The sequence below is a fragment of the Dermacentor silvarum genome, unplaced genomic scaffold (assembly GCF_013339745.2).
Source record: "Dermacentor silvarum isolate Dsil-2018 unplaced genomic scaffold, BIME_Dsil_1.4 Seq171, whole genome shotgun sequence".
Taxonomy (NCBI): domain Eukaryota; kingdom Metazoa; phylum Arthropoda; class Arachnida; order Ixodida; family Ixodidae; genus Dermacentor; species Dermacentor silvarum.
The window spans coordinates 1-19,419 of NW_023605799.1; the positions used below are offsets into that span (position 1 = coordinate 1).

The 19,419-nt window shown below is 41.6% G+C and overlaps 1 protein-coding gene across 1 annotated transcript; it reads right to left on the bottom strand.

Annotated features, from left to right (window-relative positions):
- Positions 1-223: 223 nt before the first annotated feature.
- Positions 224-18,611, bottom strand: LOC119434691 (organic solute transporter subunit alpha). Its single transcript, XM_049659566.1, has 7 exons — positions 18,407-18,611; positions 17,549-17,658; positions 11,580-11,731; positions 6,366-6,524; positions 4,117-4,228; positions 2,780-3,035; positions 224-462 (listed from the first exon to the last, which is right to left on the bottom strand). Exons 3-7 carry the CDS (start codon positions 11,654-11,656, stop codon positions 224-226), a joined length of 843 nt encoding a protein of 280 aa, XP_049515523.1. The 5' UTR covers positions 11,657-11,731; positions 17,549-17,658; positions 18,407-18,611.
- Between the last annotated feature and the right edge of the window lie 808 nt (positions 18,612-19,419).

Consider the following 19,419-nt stretch of genomic DNA (forward strand, 5'->3'; position numbering starts at 1 on the left):
TGCTCATCGTGGAGCAAGAAAGTAGGTTTAAGCATGTCCCTCTTTGGTTTGCAGGCAGGAAGCTGCCCTTGTTGGAGATGACGAACAGCTGCTGTTGCTCGCCAGATGGCACAGCCATGTGCGAACTTTGACTTTGTGGCCTCACATAGCACACCAACACTCCGCCGTGGCATGTATCAACTGACCAACTTGCTATGCATTGGCTAGAATCCAACCCTCAGAGTCAGTAAGTGAATGCAGCCAGGTATCGGCTACTGGCCTGCTGTGCGCTGGCCTGGTGTGCGTTGGCCTGCGGGCGGGGCAGGGAGACAGTGGACGATCTCTGATGGCTGTTGACGTGGGCTGACGTTGGGGCTGGCGGGTGCGGTGGCAGAGTCGAGTTCGGCTGCGGATGCAGGAAGAAGTAGCGGGACACGGTGGACACCATGAACCCTTGGCCCATCAGCATGGCACTGCTCAGGTCTGCGCGGAGGGAGGACAAACAAAAGTCGGTGCAGTACAGCCATTTCTGAGTCGCCAAATGCATGATCAACATGTTGCACAGCAGTTACAGCTGCAGTCCGGCTGCATTGTTGATGCCTTTCACTGTCTTCAAACAAAACAATTCACTGCCTCAAAACATAACAAGCAATAAACTAATTAATTGCTTTAAAACCGAATTACGGTGGCAGTTTTTCCTTCTCGAGAAATATAATTTAAACCTACCCTACTATCCACTTTTCTGTGATAATAACAATGTTCCCAAATTTTCACTGCTATTTTTATTTTATTTATTTTTTAATTTTATTTCAGACATACTGCCAATCCCAATGGGGATTTTAGCAGGAAGAGCATACATATAAGTATATTACACAGGTGTAAAAACGTTGAACATGTAACAAATTGGTATTTGTATTAATTATATCAGCATCGCTTAAACTTTTCAATGAGTTCTGGTGTTCACCTGCATAAAAATGCTTTAATGTTTCTCTTGTATATGTGAAAATAAATTTATTGTAATTGATTGTTATTCTGATATAGTGGCAATTTGGCACTGCATAAGACTACTTGCTGCAGCAAGTATAGAATGCCACAGAATGGTGCACATAATTGTTAACAAAGGTCTCACAGACTGAATAGCAATTACTACAACCTTGCAAAGTGCATGATCATATAGGTGATGAACAGCAACCAAACGAGGGAAAGCTGGATTCACCATTTCAATGTGGGGACTTGTCTTTGCCAGGGCAACAGCTGCTTCCATTGAAAGCATTTATACACCCATTGCTCAGTCTCTTCCCAGGGGCAAGGAATATACCAAGCGAGTACAAAGAGTAATACCAGCATTAGGTAGTTAAAGTGTTCAAAAGATGGGATTAGTTGAGAGGCACGTAAGTTCGGAAAGTAAGCTGAGGCATGTTGAGGCATGTCTGTAAATTGGGGCTATTAGTTTTTCAACGAAGTAAAGGGTGACAAGAAAAACGAAAAATTGTGAACAACACGGAAATTTAAGCAGGTGCTGGTGTCATCAGAGAGCAGAAAGAATGCAGAGGTAGGCCTTGGGAGAAGAAAGACCCTGAAGACGAAATCCAATGTAGATCCTATACTTCAGTTGAATCTCAATAATTTAAATTCAAAGGAGCCTGAAAATTTGTTAACATTAAAAAAAGTTCGATACAAAGCAGGCTCATTGAATGAAGGACTTGTGCGCAGCACTGCATTAGGTGGCGCTTGTGCAGTGAGCTAACGCGTGAGTGACGAGTTCCGGAAACGTGGCTTCATGGCAATGCGGTGCTGCTGTGAAGCCACACCCCCAAGGCAAAATTTGCACATAATCCACGCCCCCGACTTTACTGTTCAATTTTGTTACCTTTTGGTGTGCCAAAATACAGTTTTTGCAATAAAAGAATGGAGCATGAACCGGCACGCGGCCACACTGCTGGATCGGAGACGCCACTGCATGTGTGTGCGCTGCAGAGAGCATAGTCAGTGGCGCGGTATGTTCGAATTACCAGTCACAAACGCTTGTGCGCTAAAATTATCGTGTGTTTTCACTCATTGAAATACACATAATTTTGATGGGACCACAGCGTTAGCTCGAATAAACTGGAAGTTCGAAATAGCGGGTTCAAATTAATGAGACTACACTGTATCTATCAGTTGGTAAAATAAATAAAAAGTACAGAAAGCTCTTTCGTCCACTTGACTTGACTTGTGAGCAAAGGCATCATTCCTTTCGGCAGAAGTCCTTTCCATGAGGGAATGACGAATGGTTCATTCCGTACAAAATGTGTCACTAGGATAGGTTCAGATCTGCTATGCTTTCCAAGTAATAAAATTAATATGTCATGTTCTGCAACGTAAAGGTATGAGACTGAATGTTACATTGAATTATATCACACATGCCTATATCTTTGTTTGATTGTGATGCACTATTCCTTTATTGCAAATGCAAACAGTGGGAGAAATCTCTCTTGCCTTTGTAGTGTTGCCTGCTACGTATGAAACAAAGTACAATGATCAGCCGCAAGCCTTTCTCTGTGGTATGGTCAAGGGTTCAACAAAAATTTGTCTCGTCAGGTAACACAATTTGGATAAAAAGTTGCAGTCACTGACATTGTAAAAGTGAAAAAACATACATTTCAGAGTCCGTACGGGTTTCGTGGTCGCAATAACCGAAACAAAGCGTCTCTGTTTTATCACTTTGTCAGTGACCACAACTACTTCATCTTTTTCTCTGATGTAGCACTCCTAGGCCTCGTAAAGACGTTCAGCCTGAGTGAAGGGGGAGTGAACTCACAGACTCCCGTGACCATGGAGGCCAGAGGCGGCACGCAGGGCAGGTGACCCGTCAGTCCGGCTGCCTTGAATGCGACTAGCTGCAGCCGCGTCAGGGTAAAGTGCAGGTGCAGTACGGTGAACTTGCGCCGTAGCAGCAGCTGCGGAGGCAGGGGCCGCGAGGCCAGCTTGACAAAGATGACAAAGCCGTACGTGCCCAGAAGGAAGGATCCCGCCTGGAGGAGCATCAGGTATGGGGACGCATTGGTCGCCTCCATCTGCAAAGAAAGAAAATCGCTCCTGCTGCTGCCTCAATTGTTTCACGTGCATGCGTGCCTCCTTTTTACTAATACGGTAAAATAGGCTTGTTAAAGAGACATTAAGGGGAAACACTAAATCAGTTCAGATAGATAAAGTATTACCATATTTATTCAGTTATAAGGCGGTCACGATTATAAGGTGAGGGTGTGCAGTTCGGGGACCCAAGAAAGGATACTTAAATATGCACACTAATATAAGGTGACATAGAGCTAGCCAACCAATGACTCATACTCGGCAGGGATTGCCTGAAATGCTGAATTACTAATACAGCCAGAACGCAAAATGGCGACCATGAAATGGGCGAGGGGGGGGGGGGGCTTTGCCACGCAGAATGCGAGTTATATGCAAATTTTGCCTCTAGGTGTGGCTTCACGGCATAGCGGCGCGCACTGCTGTAAAGCCACACTGTAAGGAGACATTCACAATGCCGTGACGCCACACCTAAAGGCAAAATTCACGTACAAGGCGGCGGGTGACTTTGAGGCTAACGATTCTGGGACGAAAATGTCGCCGCATATTCGAATAAATACGGTAATTCCAAAATATCGTTTTTCTTCATTTCACTATAATAAGTTGTTCTTTCTTTATTTATTTCCTTGCACATACCACACTGTTGATACCTTCCATAAATTCCATTTAGCAGACTTTTATTTGCACTATGAATCTTTCTTCAGCATTTGTTTTAAATTTAATTTTGATTGTACAATATGAACATATTTCACATATTTTGTGATGTCAAAGCAAGCTGGGCCCCATATGCCAGTCAACCAGAAGGGCTTACAGACCACAGGATCTCATAAAACGTTCAATTTCTAAGCAGCCTGTAACAGAAGCTAGTAAAACTGTAGATCAAAATGTTGTTCACATATACTAGTAGAAGCTGAAAATGTGAATACCAGGCTGCGCTGTGACAGCTGCGGAGATACTTATGTTTTGCTCAGATTTCATCGTGAGTGCACTTGTGAGTGCTCATAATTGTCTCTGCTCAGTCCCTTTAATGAGCCAGGTTCCTATACTGCATGAATAAGGTGCACACACCTTATCCCCTTCATGGATGCCTGTGAGCGTGCATACAAAGATGATGGTGATCAGAATCAGGGGGATGAAGAACAGCTGGTAGACCACCACCCGCAGGACAGCATACCTTCGCCTGCAAAGTCAATAAGAAGGGTCTTTATAATTAACTAATTAATTAATATGTCCTAATGTACATACAGTACATTGTAGGGGAGTGGCAAAAATATATGAACCAAATACTACAACATAAAAAATACAGTAAGTATTGAGAACAGGAATGTGAAGTTGAAAGGCTGTGATAAAACACAAACAGCTTAAGTATCAGAACATCAGTGTAGTAAAGGCATAAGCAACTTGTAGAAAAAAAAAAAAAACTGGTGATTTGTTAGGTGGCACTTACAGTAGTGAACAAAAGTATACAGTCAAACCTTGATATAACAAACCTCGATTTAACGTAATTCGTGATGTAACGAACTATTTTTATTTCCCCATCTTAGTTCCATTGAATTAACGAAACCTCGATGTAACGAAATTCTCAATATAACGAAGTTTTTCGATGCAAGTACAACTTCGTTATATCGAGGTTTGACGTATAATATTTTGCAGTTGCATCCTGTGTTCTAAACTGCTGAGAATATTGTTGGTGCTGCATTATGCCTAACCACTAGCTTAAACAATAGTCTCTTTGAACGTGCACTGCTGTCGTACTTTATTCACACCGCATAGCCCACCCACCGTGTACATAATTTGTTTATTCCAAGAATGTATCACTACAAAACCATAATATCAACCAGTAGTGAAATGTGCGTGCTGGTGAGAGAAATTTTAATGATAGGTGACGGATGATATGTGGTGTTTTATGGCGCAAGGGCCAGTAATGGCCAAAGAGCGCCAAGCGATGGTGTTATGTGTTCGAAGATACAAATAATCGCAAAGGGAAACGTGGCTGACTGTGAAGATATAACGCGGCTGTATGGGGGCCTAAAACCAGTAGTAACATGTAAACATAATAAATTAATGACAATGACTCGTGAGGCGTGCTGTGAACCAAAAAGGTATACTCAGATGGAGTAAAATACTAAAATGTATAAATACCAGTAGCACTACTGCCTCACCGAGGCCCTTAAGTTCAAGGGCCTGGAGGCAGGTGCTCTACAAGGCGCTACTATCGCAGCAGGGGCCTCGGGCGAGAGGCGATGCTACGATACTTGTGGGCCAATAATTTGCAATGTGCCCACATCCTGTAAAAAGTTAAAAACTGATTTTCTGGGAAAAAACGGGTCTGCACCAAGGAACATTCTCGGATGGTTAGGTGAAGGGGTTAGCCAAACAAAAGGTTTGGCATGCTACTACAGGTTTAATATAAAACAAGAAATGAAAGGACAAGAGATAAGAAAAAATGAACATGCATAGACTCGCACAAACTCGTAAAAGAGCAGCAATGAACACCGTGAAATGAACAAATCGAGCTTTATGGCACCGTCAATAAACAAAATGTTATCCATTTCTATCCTTTTGGCTGCACCATAGAAATGGATAACATTTTGACGCGGATTTTGAGGGCGCGTGCTCGAGTCTGCTTAATTTTTTTTTTATGGGCAATAATGGACTACCCTGTATACTAACAGAGCCAAACACTAAACCTGGAGAATTTCGAGAAATTTACTGCACCACAACCCAAGTATGAGAAAATGCTTTGAAACCTCTAACATCACAGTGACGTATTGGCACTGGGGTTATGGCACATAACTTAAAACAGAATGAAACGTTGACTTTCATTTCATCCAATATCTTATCTGACCTTCACCTTATCTTCTACTAATCAACCCATTACCACAAAATTAACGAAACTTTAGTTTTCAACGAATATGTTAGCAGTATAAACTGACTTAAATTTTCTCTCTAGCGTTCTTTCGAGGCAGGTGTAGTACAGCAAAACTAATTAAATGAGTAACATCATTAAATTTTGGCATCCGACACTTGACAAACTGCACTGTTTAATGTAGTGCTGTTGAGTGGGAATAAAGGCAGAAAGAAACTATGTGGACAGGACAGACGCTCACTTACAGGACAGACGGACGCATACAGGACAGGACAGATACACATACAGGACAGACGCGCAGAGACACTCAGAAGTGAGCGTCTGTCCTGTCCACATGGTTTCCTCCTGCCCTTATTTCCACTCAACGACAGCACGTGATGCACCAACTGGCCCAACAGTCAATGCTTCTGAACTACATTGTTCAAGCCATCAGGGGAGCTGGCCTCACTTGGAGAAGGAAGGTGTCGGGCAGCACCACAGCACGCAGCAGATGGGGGGACCCCGCAGTGGCATTTGCTCGTTGATGAGCCGCTGGACAAGCTGCTCCGAGCCCCCCGCATAGCAGCTGATCAGCTCAAAGTACATCACCAGCGAAAATGGAAGATACCTGCGCATGTGTTGCATGCAACAGCCGTCAGCTGCACACAGATGCACGGCAACGACAGTCATGCCGTGAATCTTCCACATGAAACACCATGGCCTAGCCAGAACGCTTATTGGAGGAATCCTCAAGCAGCCCGGAACCAAGAAATGTATGGCAAGGAAAACATTGCCACCAATACGCCTCTACAACAAAAGCTGCCTGGGCATCACCATAGTGCCCACAAAAGCTTGAAGGACAGAGGCAGCACAGGCGCTTTATACACGTGCACAACAGTGGTGTTCTTAATCACCTCAGTGCACAAGCCTATAGACACTTTTCACCGACTAGTTTGCTAGAAACAGTATGGTGCTTAGGGCACTCGCATTTCAAATATCTGCTCTATCATATATAACCATGGACAACTGAAACGCAGGTGCAGAATAACGACATTAGTCCAGCACAAAAAAAGCAGTGAGGAGAAAACTTCTAGGTAGCAGCTCTACCAGTAGTACAGACCTCATTAGGTTTAATGTAAATAAATATGCTAATCATAGTTAAATGCGAACACATCTGAGCAAGGCTGCTTCCTGGTTAGTGGACCAACAACTGTGGCATTCTCTTATGTGTCTTTGTACTAAAAGCCAATCATTTCACAGTGTTTTGTAATGACAGATGAGAAGCATGTAAAAAAAGATGTTTCCCCTTGCGATTATGCTGAATGGCATTTTGTTAATTCTACTTTGCTGTAGTTTTTCTCCTAACATGCGTTCTTTGTGCTTCTTCCTTTGCACCTGCAATCTCGGAACAAAGTGATAGTTTAATCTACCTCCAACCAAGGTTTTGCTGTACCAGAACAGTTTTTTGATTATCTGCTTTTTTTTTTAAATCGAAGGGAAGGTTCCAGAAAAAACATGGTGACCAGGTAGCTCGGCAACATTGGTAGGCACCCGCTCAGGTTTGTAAATATATTAGGGAGGGCTATCCCCAAACGTTCACCCAACTGTGATAAGCATGATAGGCAACATCAGACACACACAAAAAAGAAAAGAGAGAGAGAAGAGTGAAGCTCTAGGAACAAAAACAGGGACTTCAGGGAGGAGCTACTGTAAGGCAGCATCTGGCAGTGCACAACACAAGCTTCTGTCACTGTGCTTTGTTATGGGAACAGCAGAAGAATGCACCTGTATACTGTCAGAGTACCTGCATGTGCTTAATGGTTAGTGCTTTTCTTACTAAAAACCATGAGTAACCAGTTAAATGCATTGGACCATTCTCAATTTGCAAATCTACAAGCAGAGGTATGTTGACAGCCCATATGATGATTGTTTTGTTGTCTGGCAGTAATCTAGAAAAGATATGCACTACTGTGCAAAAAAGAAGAAAAAAATATGATCTGACAGGTGTTATGTAAAGCCTACTAAGACGTTTATAGAATGCCATATAGGCATACTAGTTTATGAAGTTCCTTTCAGCTGCAGTCGCTTTTATGTAGGGCAGACAGGCCATTGCATTAATAGAGATTGACTAAGCATAACACTGATTACCTGAGCATGGTTGTTTGTTGACCAGTGGAACGCCGTCTGACCTTTCGATTAACTGCCGCAATTGCAAGTGCACTTCTGAACTTGCAGACAGTAAAGCTTTGTTCAGACATGAGGATTACGAAGTGTGCCTGATGGCACATGGCATATCAAGGAATAGTAGTAGCACATGCATGAGTCAGCCCTTAATTGTATTGCATGGAAGATATGTTATGCCTTAACTGTTATCTTTCACGGATAGGTTTTGTGTCTTCCTTATCTACCACTGTGTGGTTTATCAGTTGACAGTGAGTGTTCTGTGCTGCTCTTCTCTTTCTTCTAGTGTTCGTATTTTGCACGCTTGCCTTTCCATTGGAAATTACCGTACTGTGCAGCTAGAAAATTTTAACCTATGCCGGAAACAAAAACATGGCAAGTACTATAATTAATTTAATGCGTCCATAAATTTTGTACCTTTTTTTCAAGCACTATATCACTCTCCATTAGATCATTTGTTTTTTACATATATTTCTCGCCCTGTTAAATTTGCTGATTTTCTTATTGTAGCTGTTTTTTTCTTATTGACACATTTAAAAAGATTTGGAAGTTTTAAGGCTTACGTATTGTGCCTGTATGACTCATTCTACTGCCTAGCCACGCACACGAGCAATTGTGCAAGCTGATCATTATTTTGTACATACATCAGCATGTCCTGAAGCATACTGAAATATAATAGATAAAGGTATAAATGTCTTCACTATCAAGAACATGCAACATCCACAAGTTTCTGCAGCACACAGAAATTGATGAAATCAGAAAAGGAATTTACGTATACATGTGTGATGCAGCTTCCCAAGAATTGTAGAAAAAGTACAGGTTTTCAAAAGTTACCATGCTAGGAAAGGCAATCAATGTACAGGATAAGCAAGTTAAACCGAAATCTCACAAAATAGTGCATCCTGCAGTTCTCTGTACCAAACTGAAAGCAAATGTGTACGCTCGATTAGCGCAAGATTGCTTAATGGAACAACCAGCCAAAAATAGAACATCTGCTCGCTATAGTTATCAAATGCCAATGCTCAAGTTTTTGGGTGTTATATACTGTATACATTACCTTTTAATATATGTCAGTCAGTCAAGCCACTGTTCTTACGAAAGTGTGAAGTCATGCAGGGATTTGATGGGACAATGTACAATTACTTTTCTCAATAATTCATAAGTCAAACAAATGTACTTAAAAATTACTCGAACTATGAGCTTAGTTTACACATAATTTGTACAATCAGGCCTGAAAAACTGCAGAGCCTTGCACACACAAGGTTCTCCAGTGCTTCTGCCCTAGAGCACAAGTGCTGTGCTTTGGCTGCCTGCACCTGTGCCCACTTACAGCATGATAATAGAAGAAGTGGCATCGTGAACTCTTGGGAACACGGTGGCCACTAAGGCACAGACTGACGTTACCTTCACAAAGGCCACAGAGAAGCATAGAGGGTGGGCAGAGGGGGAAAAAGACAGAGAGAATGGTTAGCAACGACACATGATTTGCACGATCATATTAAAGCACACCAAGTAATGCAAGAGCACGAAGAATGGGGTGCGAGAGGACATTCAACAACCAAGCCATTTGTGAGTTCTCGTGTATTTGCCACGGCTCACATAAACGAGACGTGATTCCGCCTGCATCATGCTCTGTTTGAATAACTGGTTAAACTATCAAATGAGAGCCCCGAGACCGTTTTTTGCTATGCCAGATTACAGTCGCAATTTGGCTCTCTTCAGCAGCATGGATGGAATATTTTTGACATGACAGAGCTCACAGAATGGAGACACCACTTCATGAAGTCATCTTCGTGATGATTATAACAAAACACAATTTGAAAAATTATAATTCTGAATCTATTACTGACAGACAAACTTGAGGTTGGGCATGTCTGTGCACAACACTTAAATTTCTTAATTTAGAAGGCAAGATCCCAGTAACAACATTGACTATATGTACAAAAACATGATTGGTGTGCTACATGTTCAAGAGAAGCCATTTTCGTTTTACAAGACGGCTAGTTGCATTCTAGGTTGGGATACCAGTGCCAAAAATATTACCTTAGAGCGTTTTTAATGCTGAAGGACAAAGATTCTTTTGAGCACAGTCTCGAACTTTTTAGTACACATACCAAAAAAAAAAAAAAAGAAATTCGAGTAATCTACATTATGACTGCAGCTTACTTTGTTTGCCAGGTGTGAGTGAGACTGGGTATGGGCATGCTTCAAAAAGACACATGCATGCGCAACATAAATGCCATGGCTGATTAAACAAACCAAGATGGTGTTAGCTTTGCCACTGCTGCAGGAGTGCATGACATGCAGCCACTGCAGTTCTAGCACAGAGTGAGAACATCAAGCTGGGAGCACTAATTTGTATTTATCTACTCCTCCATCGCTTGCAGTATTTTTTAAAATGTACCAGCATTAAATTATATAGTTTTTTTTTTTCCAGTTAGATAGTTTTGTTGTAATAAAAGGGGTGAAAAGGAGGTAGGAAATGAAGGGCCGCATGCACTGTAACTGTCTCACTCTGTTGAACACCTTAGAAAAAGAAAACTGCCAGCTTTGCAGATAGGCTACGTGACTAGGCAGACATTAGCCGCAAGAAAAAATTAAACAGTAATTTTGTTAATTAACTAAAATATTTTCTTTTTAATTACTAACTTCAGGTCAACTGTTGTAATTGCATAGTTGAAGCCGAGGGGTAGTGAAGAGAAGTCTGCTTAGCAGAAATCCTAAGACTAGCACCACTTTCTGTCCCAAAAGTCAGTTTTAAAGAATGCCCCTTAATTCTATGAGTAGTTAAGGTTGTCCCGAAACTGTCAACTGAAACGCTGATAATTCATAAGACATTTTAAAGTTGCATATCTCACAGGTCGTGCTATAATCTTATAAGCAGACATGGCTTCGCTGCTCCTCAGCTTCAGTTTCACAGTTAATTGTGTTCCAAGGTTAGTAATTAAAAAGTCGGTCCCTTTTACAGACACCTAAATAGAATTTAAAAACACGTGGCATAGCTAATTGCACTATTGATAGCGAAAACAAAGTCGACAGAACTAGCGAGCAGCCCATGGCAACAAAACTCTGCATAAGGCAAGTGCACCAATACAAAGATAACAAAGTGGCGTTTCAACTAGTTCTAATTCCCAAGGACATAGATACCACCCTACCAATGCTTACTTAAGAACAAAATTAAGTCAAATGCAACTTCTTTGACAGAAACAGGGTTATGTTCAGCAGCTGGTTTTTGCCTTGGTACAGTTGCCTCTCATGCTGTTTTGCTACCATAGGGAGTACCCTGGATCCAACAAAACTTGTTGTAACAATTAAACACGGATACAACAAAATTTCGACTATAACGAATTCCTGGATATACCAAAGTAAGCTTAAAAGTTCTGATATCGGCATATAACAATATATGCTTATAACGAATATCACACATAGCAAGGATGTGACTTTGTTAGAACAAGGTTCAATGTTACCACAGAAGCTCAGCACAGAGAGAAACTGCACGTACAGGAAACACAGCAAGAGCCAGGGAGCTGTAGAGTAGTGTCCTGCGGGGCCAGCAGGCACTGAGGTAGTGGCATTCATGCACAAACACCGCCACTGTCGTCACCACCATCAGGCTTTCCACAGCCGCCAGGAACAGAGCCCAGTTGCCCAGCACTGCAACAGAAGGACACTGCGCTGCCCCATGTTGCTTCGGGCATATTGTGTGATACACTCCTCGTGCTACATGTTCCTGTTAATTTCCAGTAACACGTTAAAAACGGAAGATGAGCTCAGCTCATCAAGTGAGAACTTGCCAAAAATACAAATGGCGAGACCAGCTCACCAGCGCTTCCTTTTTTTTTTTTGTGCACAGGCCTGAAGACAATTTGAGCTCCGGTATAACTCCGCACTTCTTACAGATGGTGCACTTTATTTTGTGCTTGTTGTAAATAACATCAGACCGTGCATGGAGCTGTTGAGTGGTGAAGTTGGGAGCATAGACTGACTCACTTGTGCGCAGTGAAGTTCATCTTCGTTACAGTGTAAAAAAATTATTTTTCTTAGTAAAATTCACTTCTTTAAGTAACATTTCATGCGGTTTTGTTTTATGTGATCATCAGACTCATTGCACATAAAAGAATCTGTCTTTCTTGAAAATTTTTTGTTTCATTTTTTTTACCGTTCTTGAAGGGTTGATGCCATTCTTAAGGGGTTGATGAATCGTGATGCCAGTTACTGTATCTGCCATCTCCTGCACGTGTTATGCAGGTAGGTATGCAAGCACATACATTTACTGTGTGCATTCCCAAACAATGCATGGCAGACACAAAGTTGTATGTCTGATAACGCAATTTATGTTACTGCAGGGCCTGTGCTGCTGCACTAAAGTAGCTTTTTTTTTCCGAGTCATAGTAAAGTTCTGAGTAAATTTCTGTTTTCCAGCGGCCGCAGCAAGACTTAGCATTGCAAATCCCCCCATCTCTCTGATACACTTTGATGTATTTTAATGAAACACATGTATCCTGGCATAATACAATGGGTGGCTGCAGAAGCTCATTAATCATTACAACACAAACATAAGTTGAACAATAAAAATGTCAATATACAATATTTCTTGCAAAGTAACAATGCTGGCATCGCCAGCTTTGAGGATTTGCGACCAGAATCCCCTATTCATGAAACGATGGTACACAGAGAACTTTTAAAGTTGCACAGGGCTATGAAAGTTGACTTATGTTACCGTATCATATCAGGAATTTCAAAACCAACACTCTTATGTCTTGGTTTTCAAATAGAACTAATGAAGTGTGACTTAGAACAAATGAAGTGTGACTTATATTACCGTATCATATAAGGAATTTCAAAACCAGCTCTTATGTCTTGGTTTTCAAATAGAACTAATGAAGTGTGGTTTACGTTACCATATCATATTAGGAATTTCAAAACCAGCTCTTATGTCTTGGTTTTCAAATAGAACTAATGAAGTGTGACTTACGTTACCATATTATATAAGGAATTTCAAAACCAACTCTTATGTCTTGGTTTTCAAATAGAACTAATGAAGTGTTTGCAAAATTCTGGAAGCCAGCTGCTTTTCAAAGCTCTCCTCCAATCCCAAACTCTGGTGCAAGGACCTATTCTGACATTTAGTCATCTAACTTTTACAAGTAAATTCTGCTTCTTCATAGTTAGAGTTATGAACTGTCACTGATGATGACGCCACACAAGGTGGTGGGAACCTTTTCATAGTGAACAATGTTTGCCACATTGTCCTACATAATAGGCACCGAAACATTAGTGCTGCACCAAGATCAAATTTGAAAAAATTAACACACGCACAAAGCACACGCACACATATGTGTGTATGTAGTGGGGAACAGCAAGATATCCTGGAACATGATTTGCATGTGCCCCAATCATGTTTTGTTGGCAGCCTCTGCACAGCTTTTTAAATTTATTTTTGCAGCATACATACAGGGCATTTCAGTTAAGTCTGGTCTAACATATAAAAATACACGTGTGAGTTATGAGAATGCAACCAGCTTAGTATTGTTCGCTGTCCTCTTGAGCAACTCAAAGTATTTTTTACTATGAGCTTAGGTAATTAATTAACAATTATTAATTGGCCAATTTGGGGAAGGAGGGAGAGCTGCACTGCAATGAAGGCTGAGCTAGGATGGGAATCTCTTTCTGGCCGGCGCAATAAACTGAGATTAAAATTTTTATATTCGATTTACTATAATAAAACTGTAATTAATAGGGAAATTTACCTACAGAAACCTCATTACATTTCAAAGTGTATGGATCGTAGTTGCAAAATCCTGGAGTACACTGCCAAGACGAACATGTATGCCAACTCATTTTTTGTTCTGACAATTAAACAGTGGAATAGGCTGAGTGAAAGTCAAGTGTATTGTGTGAATGGAGATATATTTTATTCCATGTTGTAACCCCCCTGCTGTAACGCCTTTGGGCACTGCGGGGTAATTGATGAATAAAGAATAAAATAAAAATTTTAAAGCATAAATTTAAATACAGAACCTTCAATGTAAAGGTTGTATAGGCTGTTGAGGATATCCAAATAATTTCTTTCCATAATGATAGCATCTGTGGTTTTATTTCTTGGGGACGGCAAAGAAAGCATGCAAGATTTGAAAAAGTACCACATGACTACGTGCAGCGACATTAGTGGCCTCAAACATTCTACCAATGAAGGATTGATGCTGCCTGCACACTGAAGGCAAGAATAGACTGCAAAAAACAAATATAGGCAATTGCCACACCCGTCATCTTTGATACACCACCATCAGCTGCCGAAATCTCCTCGCCCTTTACGCCACTTTTCTACAAGGGCACCGACAGAGCTTCAAGAATTGCCATGCGTTATTTATTGCATATGTTATCACATCGACCCACAAGATATCACGGCAATAGTGGATACCAAGATCATTGTACTATTCGATCCATCTCAGTTGCTGAAGGCCTGTTCATGCCTCCGGTCTACATGCAGCATCAATCATTGGTTTGTCGCTACGCGTATGCATGTATTTACGTGGTACTTTTTCAAATCTTGTGAACTTCCTTTACAGCCAGGAAAAATTAAAACCACAAAAGCTATCATCCCAGAAATAATTTACTTGGACATTTCGCTACAACTTCTACATTAAATATTTTGCATTTAAATTGATACTTTAAATGTTGCCCAATTAGGTATTGTTAATTAATTACCTAAGTTCCTAATAAAAAATTCTCTAACTTGCTCAAGAGGACAGCAAACAATACTAAGTTGGGTGCATTCTCATAACTCACACGTGAATTATTTAAAGTTTGGCCCGACTTAGCTGAAACACCCTGTATATGTATGAAATTTCATTGGAATAAATGGTGCGTTGACTTTTGTGTGTAATTCTTTTTTTCTTTTCTGCAATCTGTCCTGCTGCTCAGCCACAAGGAAACCTGCAACTAATTTAACAACATCAACATTAGGCACTGACACCTGGCTTCTCAGCAGCGGACACTGTCTGGCAGATTGGTATACATTGCAGTAAGTAAGGCTAAGAGCAAGTTACGACGTAGCTGAAACTGCATAGGGTGGGCACTCGTTCCTGCGATCTCAACATTGTCTTCATCAAAACTTGTGCTCAGTTTTTATTCCACATGGAAATAAGAAATAACCTGCCAGGGGTCATACTTTAAAAAGTGAACTTAATAAGCCATGTTGACGGGCATCATGGCAAATGCATGGAGAATCACAGAACAAACTCTCCAAGTGCAGATGGCAATACCAGTTTATCCAACTTGCATAACTCACCGTTGCTAGTGATACCATGTTCACTAATAACAGTGGGCTCTCAAAATTTTGTACAAGACAAACCACCCAAGCATTGACGTTAAATGTGATCCTTTACAAAATAAACTGCGTGATGTGAAAATCCAAGCAGTGACAACCAACACAAGTTAGTGCAGATACAGATAACAGTACATAGAATGCAACTTGACACAAGTTACGTGCTTGACTGGCTGGTAACTCACTCTGGCACGCTGATACAACTTCAACCACTTTTGTGGATTCGCCAGTCATAAATATGGTGATAACTGTGTCAGCACTTCTTTCACTATTGCTAAACTGAAATCATGTACCTATCTAGTGCATGACATTGCCCGGTTAATGGTGATACTGCATGTCCTTGTTTGTTTGTTTTCCCTTCTACTGATAGTACTTCCAGTGTATATCGATGTCAACATGCAATAAAAGTTTGTTGTTATACTGCACCGTTTGTCTCCTCCCATCGCTGTCCTGTTTTTATAATGATTACCTTCAAGTTTTCATATTGCTACATATAAATATGGAATGAAGCACAGGAGAAAGTAAACAGAGGAAGAAGTATACAAATGAGCAGAAAAAGAGCGGGAAAATATGGTCGGTCTGCCTTTTCTTGTTCTTTTTATGCTCATATGTACTTTTTCCTCTGTTTACTTTCCTTTGTGCTTCCATATTCATATTTGCACATGTGACCAATAAAATCAGTTGAAATTAGGTTGGCACTTGTCTGTGTTGCTCGCCCCTGTCTGTTGTTAAATTTGTGCACTACACTGATATGGGCATCACATGGCGCACTTTCGATCGCGATCGAGCCCGATCAGGATTGAATTTCTTGGTTACGATTGGCTCCTTTGCACAAGCTGCGGGAGGGACCCAATTGTGGTTGCGAATTTAGATCTGGATCGGGCTCGATCTCTATCAAAAGTGGCCGTGTGACACCGGTATCAATCAATGAAGCACCGGCCAGCGATAGGTCAAACCTATAGCGTTCCATGCACACATCTCGGTCATGAGGATATGTGGCCACAACCTCAAGGTCAGCAACAAAGCTCCATGGCCATTTGAATAAATCAATCACCATAATTAACATGTAGAATGAAGGCAATCTATTCCAAGTGGTGCACAAGTAAATAAGAAATTCACTAAGGAAATATGCACTTGTAATGATATGCTGTTATGTTGCTTTTTTTTTTTTTTTTTAGAATTTTGACTATTGAATTAACCACCCATAAAAGGTAAAAAAAAAATGTGCACCAGTGCATAATGTAGCAGCAAGCAATTCTTTTCTTTTTCTCTACACGTTAAGCAAACTTTCATCGATCAAAGTACTCATGCAGACCCATATATATGTGGCTCTAGCATAGTCTGTCAAAGCACACAGGCAGAAGAGGTTAACTGTGTAAAATTGCTATATATACGCATGTGATACTTTTGCTTGTGTGTTAAAGAATTTAAAAAAGAAAATGAAATATTACATTAAGAAACTAAGCTGTTAAATATTTGTATGAATATAACGAAGTTGGACATTCATGAAAAAAGTATTTGTCACGCATATTATGTAATTCATTAGAATTAAAGGCATTTGTTAAAAGTTCTCACACAAGTATAAATAAGGCAAATATATGTTATGTTGTAGTGAAGTGTAACAAAAATAGCAATGTAATAATTAAAGTGCAGTTTGCAGGCAAACCGCTAGAGCTGGGCTGTTTTTTTTTTTTCTACTTCTTCTTTCCAAACAAGATCAATATTGTTTTTGTGTAACTACAGCTTATTACCTGCTGTGTGTATATAATTCTGTATACCTTGGTCGGCGCGGATTTGGTCGATTTGTCCCATGCATGGCGACAATCGGGAAACCATTCGATCACTTAAACGCGGCCTGCGTGTTCATTAATTAAGCTGCTTGTAGCCCAGCTAACAGCCGTGGTTAAATAGAAAGAAGAAAAAGCTAAGGGCGCGCAAACTCCAAATGAATTCAACGGTTTCAGAATTAAAGCAGATGGCATGCATGGTCATGAATTATAATGTGTTGTTGCAGTCGTAATTAATTAACGAAACCGCACGGATGTCATGCGTGCTGTTCGCGCATCAAGCAAGGACAAGTGCGGCAGTACCCCGTCAAGTGAAAATTAACAAAAAGAAAACAAAATCATTAATTAAACGCTTACCTGCGTATGCTTCCGATGGTGTTGGCGTATAACCTTTTTCCAGAAGCTCTGAGCAATTCAATGTTTTCATTGTTCGCTGAACTGTGCCAAGACATCACAACAATTTGAAGCTGAAACGAGGCATGGAAACAGATGTTGCCGATAAGTTTAACCTTAGCAGCAACGCGAGTAAAGTGCGCTTCGCCGCGCTACACCAAGAAACGGCAGTGAAGAACCACGTACCACGTCGATCAGCGCATAGGAAACAATAGATTTTATCTCACTTTTAGAAGCGTCAGTTTTGTTTCAATTAAACGTAAAGCGAACCTAAGGCACAATATATAAAAGGAGAAAGCGGTGCCCACCAGAACACGTTCACAAGCACATCGAACAAGCGAAGATATATCGCGCGATGCACGTTACAAAACGACACACAGCCGAGATGACGTTTTTACATAACGTTTGGTTGGCCTAATGGCAAAAACGTCTGATTAGACAACCGCTACTTTTGCGCACACACAAGTACGTTCCACTTTCTTTGTTATTACTTATTTTTTCCTTGGTCGCTACGCGCCAATAAATCGCTCGCTGGGACCACACGGTGTGTTACGTCTACCCGGGAGTGCGCCCATGCATTGGCTCCGCGGGCAACGCCAATAAAGCGCCTCGATCAGCGGTCTCACGCGCTTCATTGAGCCACTTTATAGTCTTCAGACAGGCAACCGATACTGTATAAGTACTCGACTGGCGGTGGACGAGATTTTACACGCGCAATGTGGGGAAACGAAATTAAGGATTACACGAGCGATCGCGCGCCAGGCACCGCTGAAAGCCCGTTGATTCGAGTAAACGAGTGTAGAAGCGCAGCACACACGTCACCTGCTTCGCTCGGGTAAAGTGCCGGGGGGTAGGGCGGCGTGATCATCATCAACTATCGGTGATGGAGTAGGGCCGCAGCATGAGCTTGGCGGCAGTGCGCTGACGCGCCGACATTCGGATCTCCGCACAGCTGACCGACTAGCCCAGCCCTCTCGGCCGCTGCCTGCCGCCGCTGCTGCCACAAGCGCTAAACGCGCAGCTTCCTCACTGGGTGGCGCCGGTTGGCGCTGGCTAGGTGGCGTATGCCACCGCCCGATTTAAAGGGTTCAGCCTCATCATCCATCCATCCATCCATCCATCCATCCTTCTTGCCATTATCGTGCTAGACATCTGAAGGATGCTTTGTTACCCTTTGAATTGGGAGGGTCCTTTGCATGACGGTTGTAGTGGTGGTGGCTGTCTCACAAACAGACTCTACGAGAGAGCAATGCTCACATACTTGCTTACACCGTATTAAAAAAAAAAAAAAAAAAAAAAAAACCTTCATTCATGGGTTATGCCAAATGGCACCTAGCTACGTAGCTAAACGCGTGAGACAGTTTATTTCTAAACGAGTCCCGTACGGCACGCGTACGTGCGGTCTGTGCACTGTTGAAGCCCGCTTGTTTGCGGGAATTACTGATGATATATAATTTAGTGGGGAATTATATATAACAAATCTAGCTAGGAGCGATGCTGTAAGAACAAACTTCAGCGCATGTAGCAGATTTTTCATGGCCTGCATTTCTGTGTCTGCCAAGTATATTACAGAACGATCTGATACAAGCTTGCTACGAAATTTGAGCTAGAACCATGGAGGTAAAAAATTTTTTTCCTTCCTCCATGGCTAGAACGGAGCTGCGTTCTAGCTCAAACGGAGCTGCAGATAGACAGGGGAAAACGCACATCTCTACACTTTGACGAGGCGGCAAAGACATGGGCAAAGAACATGAATTTTTTCTATAACCTCCTAGGCAAAATTCTGCCTCTATGGACATGTTGTGGTTGGTCCTTTGGAGCCTTCGTCTGTGCCA

Coding starts and splice junctions, on each gene's coding strand:
- LOC119434691 (XM_049659566.1), bottom strand. CDS start 11,656: ATGAATGCCACTACCTCAGTGCCTGCTGGCCCCGCAGGACACTACTCT. Junction 6,525..11,579: donor TGGCTCTTGCTGTGTTTCCT/GTACGTGCAGTT, acceptor ACACATGCGCAG/GTATCTTCCATTTTCGCTGG. Junction 4,229..6,365: donor CCGACACCTTCCTTCTCCAA/GTGAGGCCAGCT, acceptor TTGACTTTGCAG/GCGAAGGTATGCTGTCCTGC.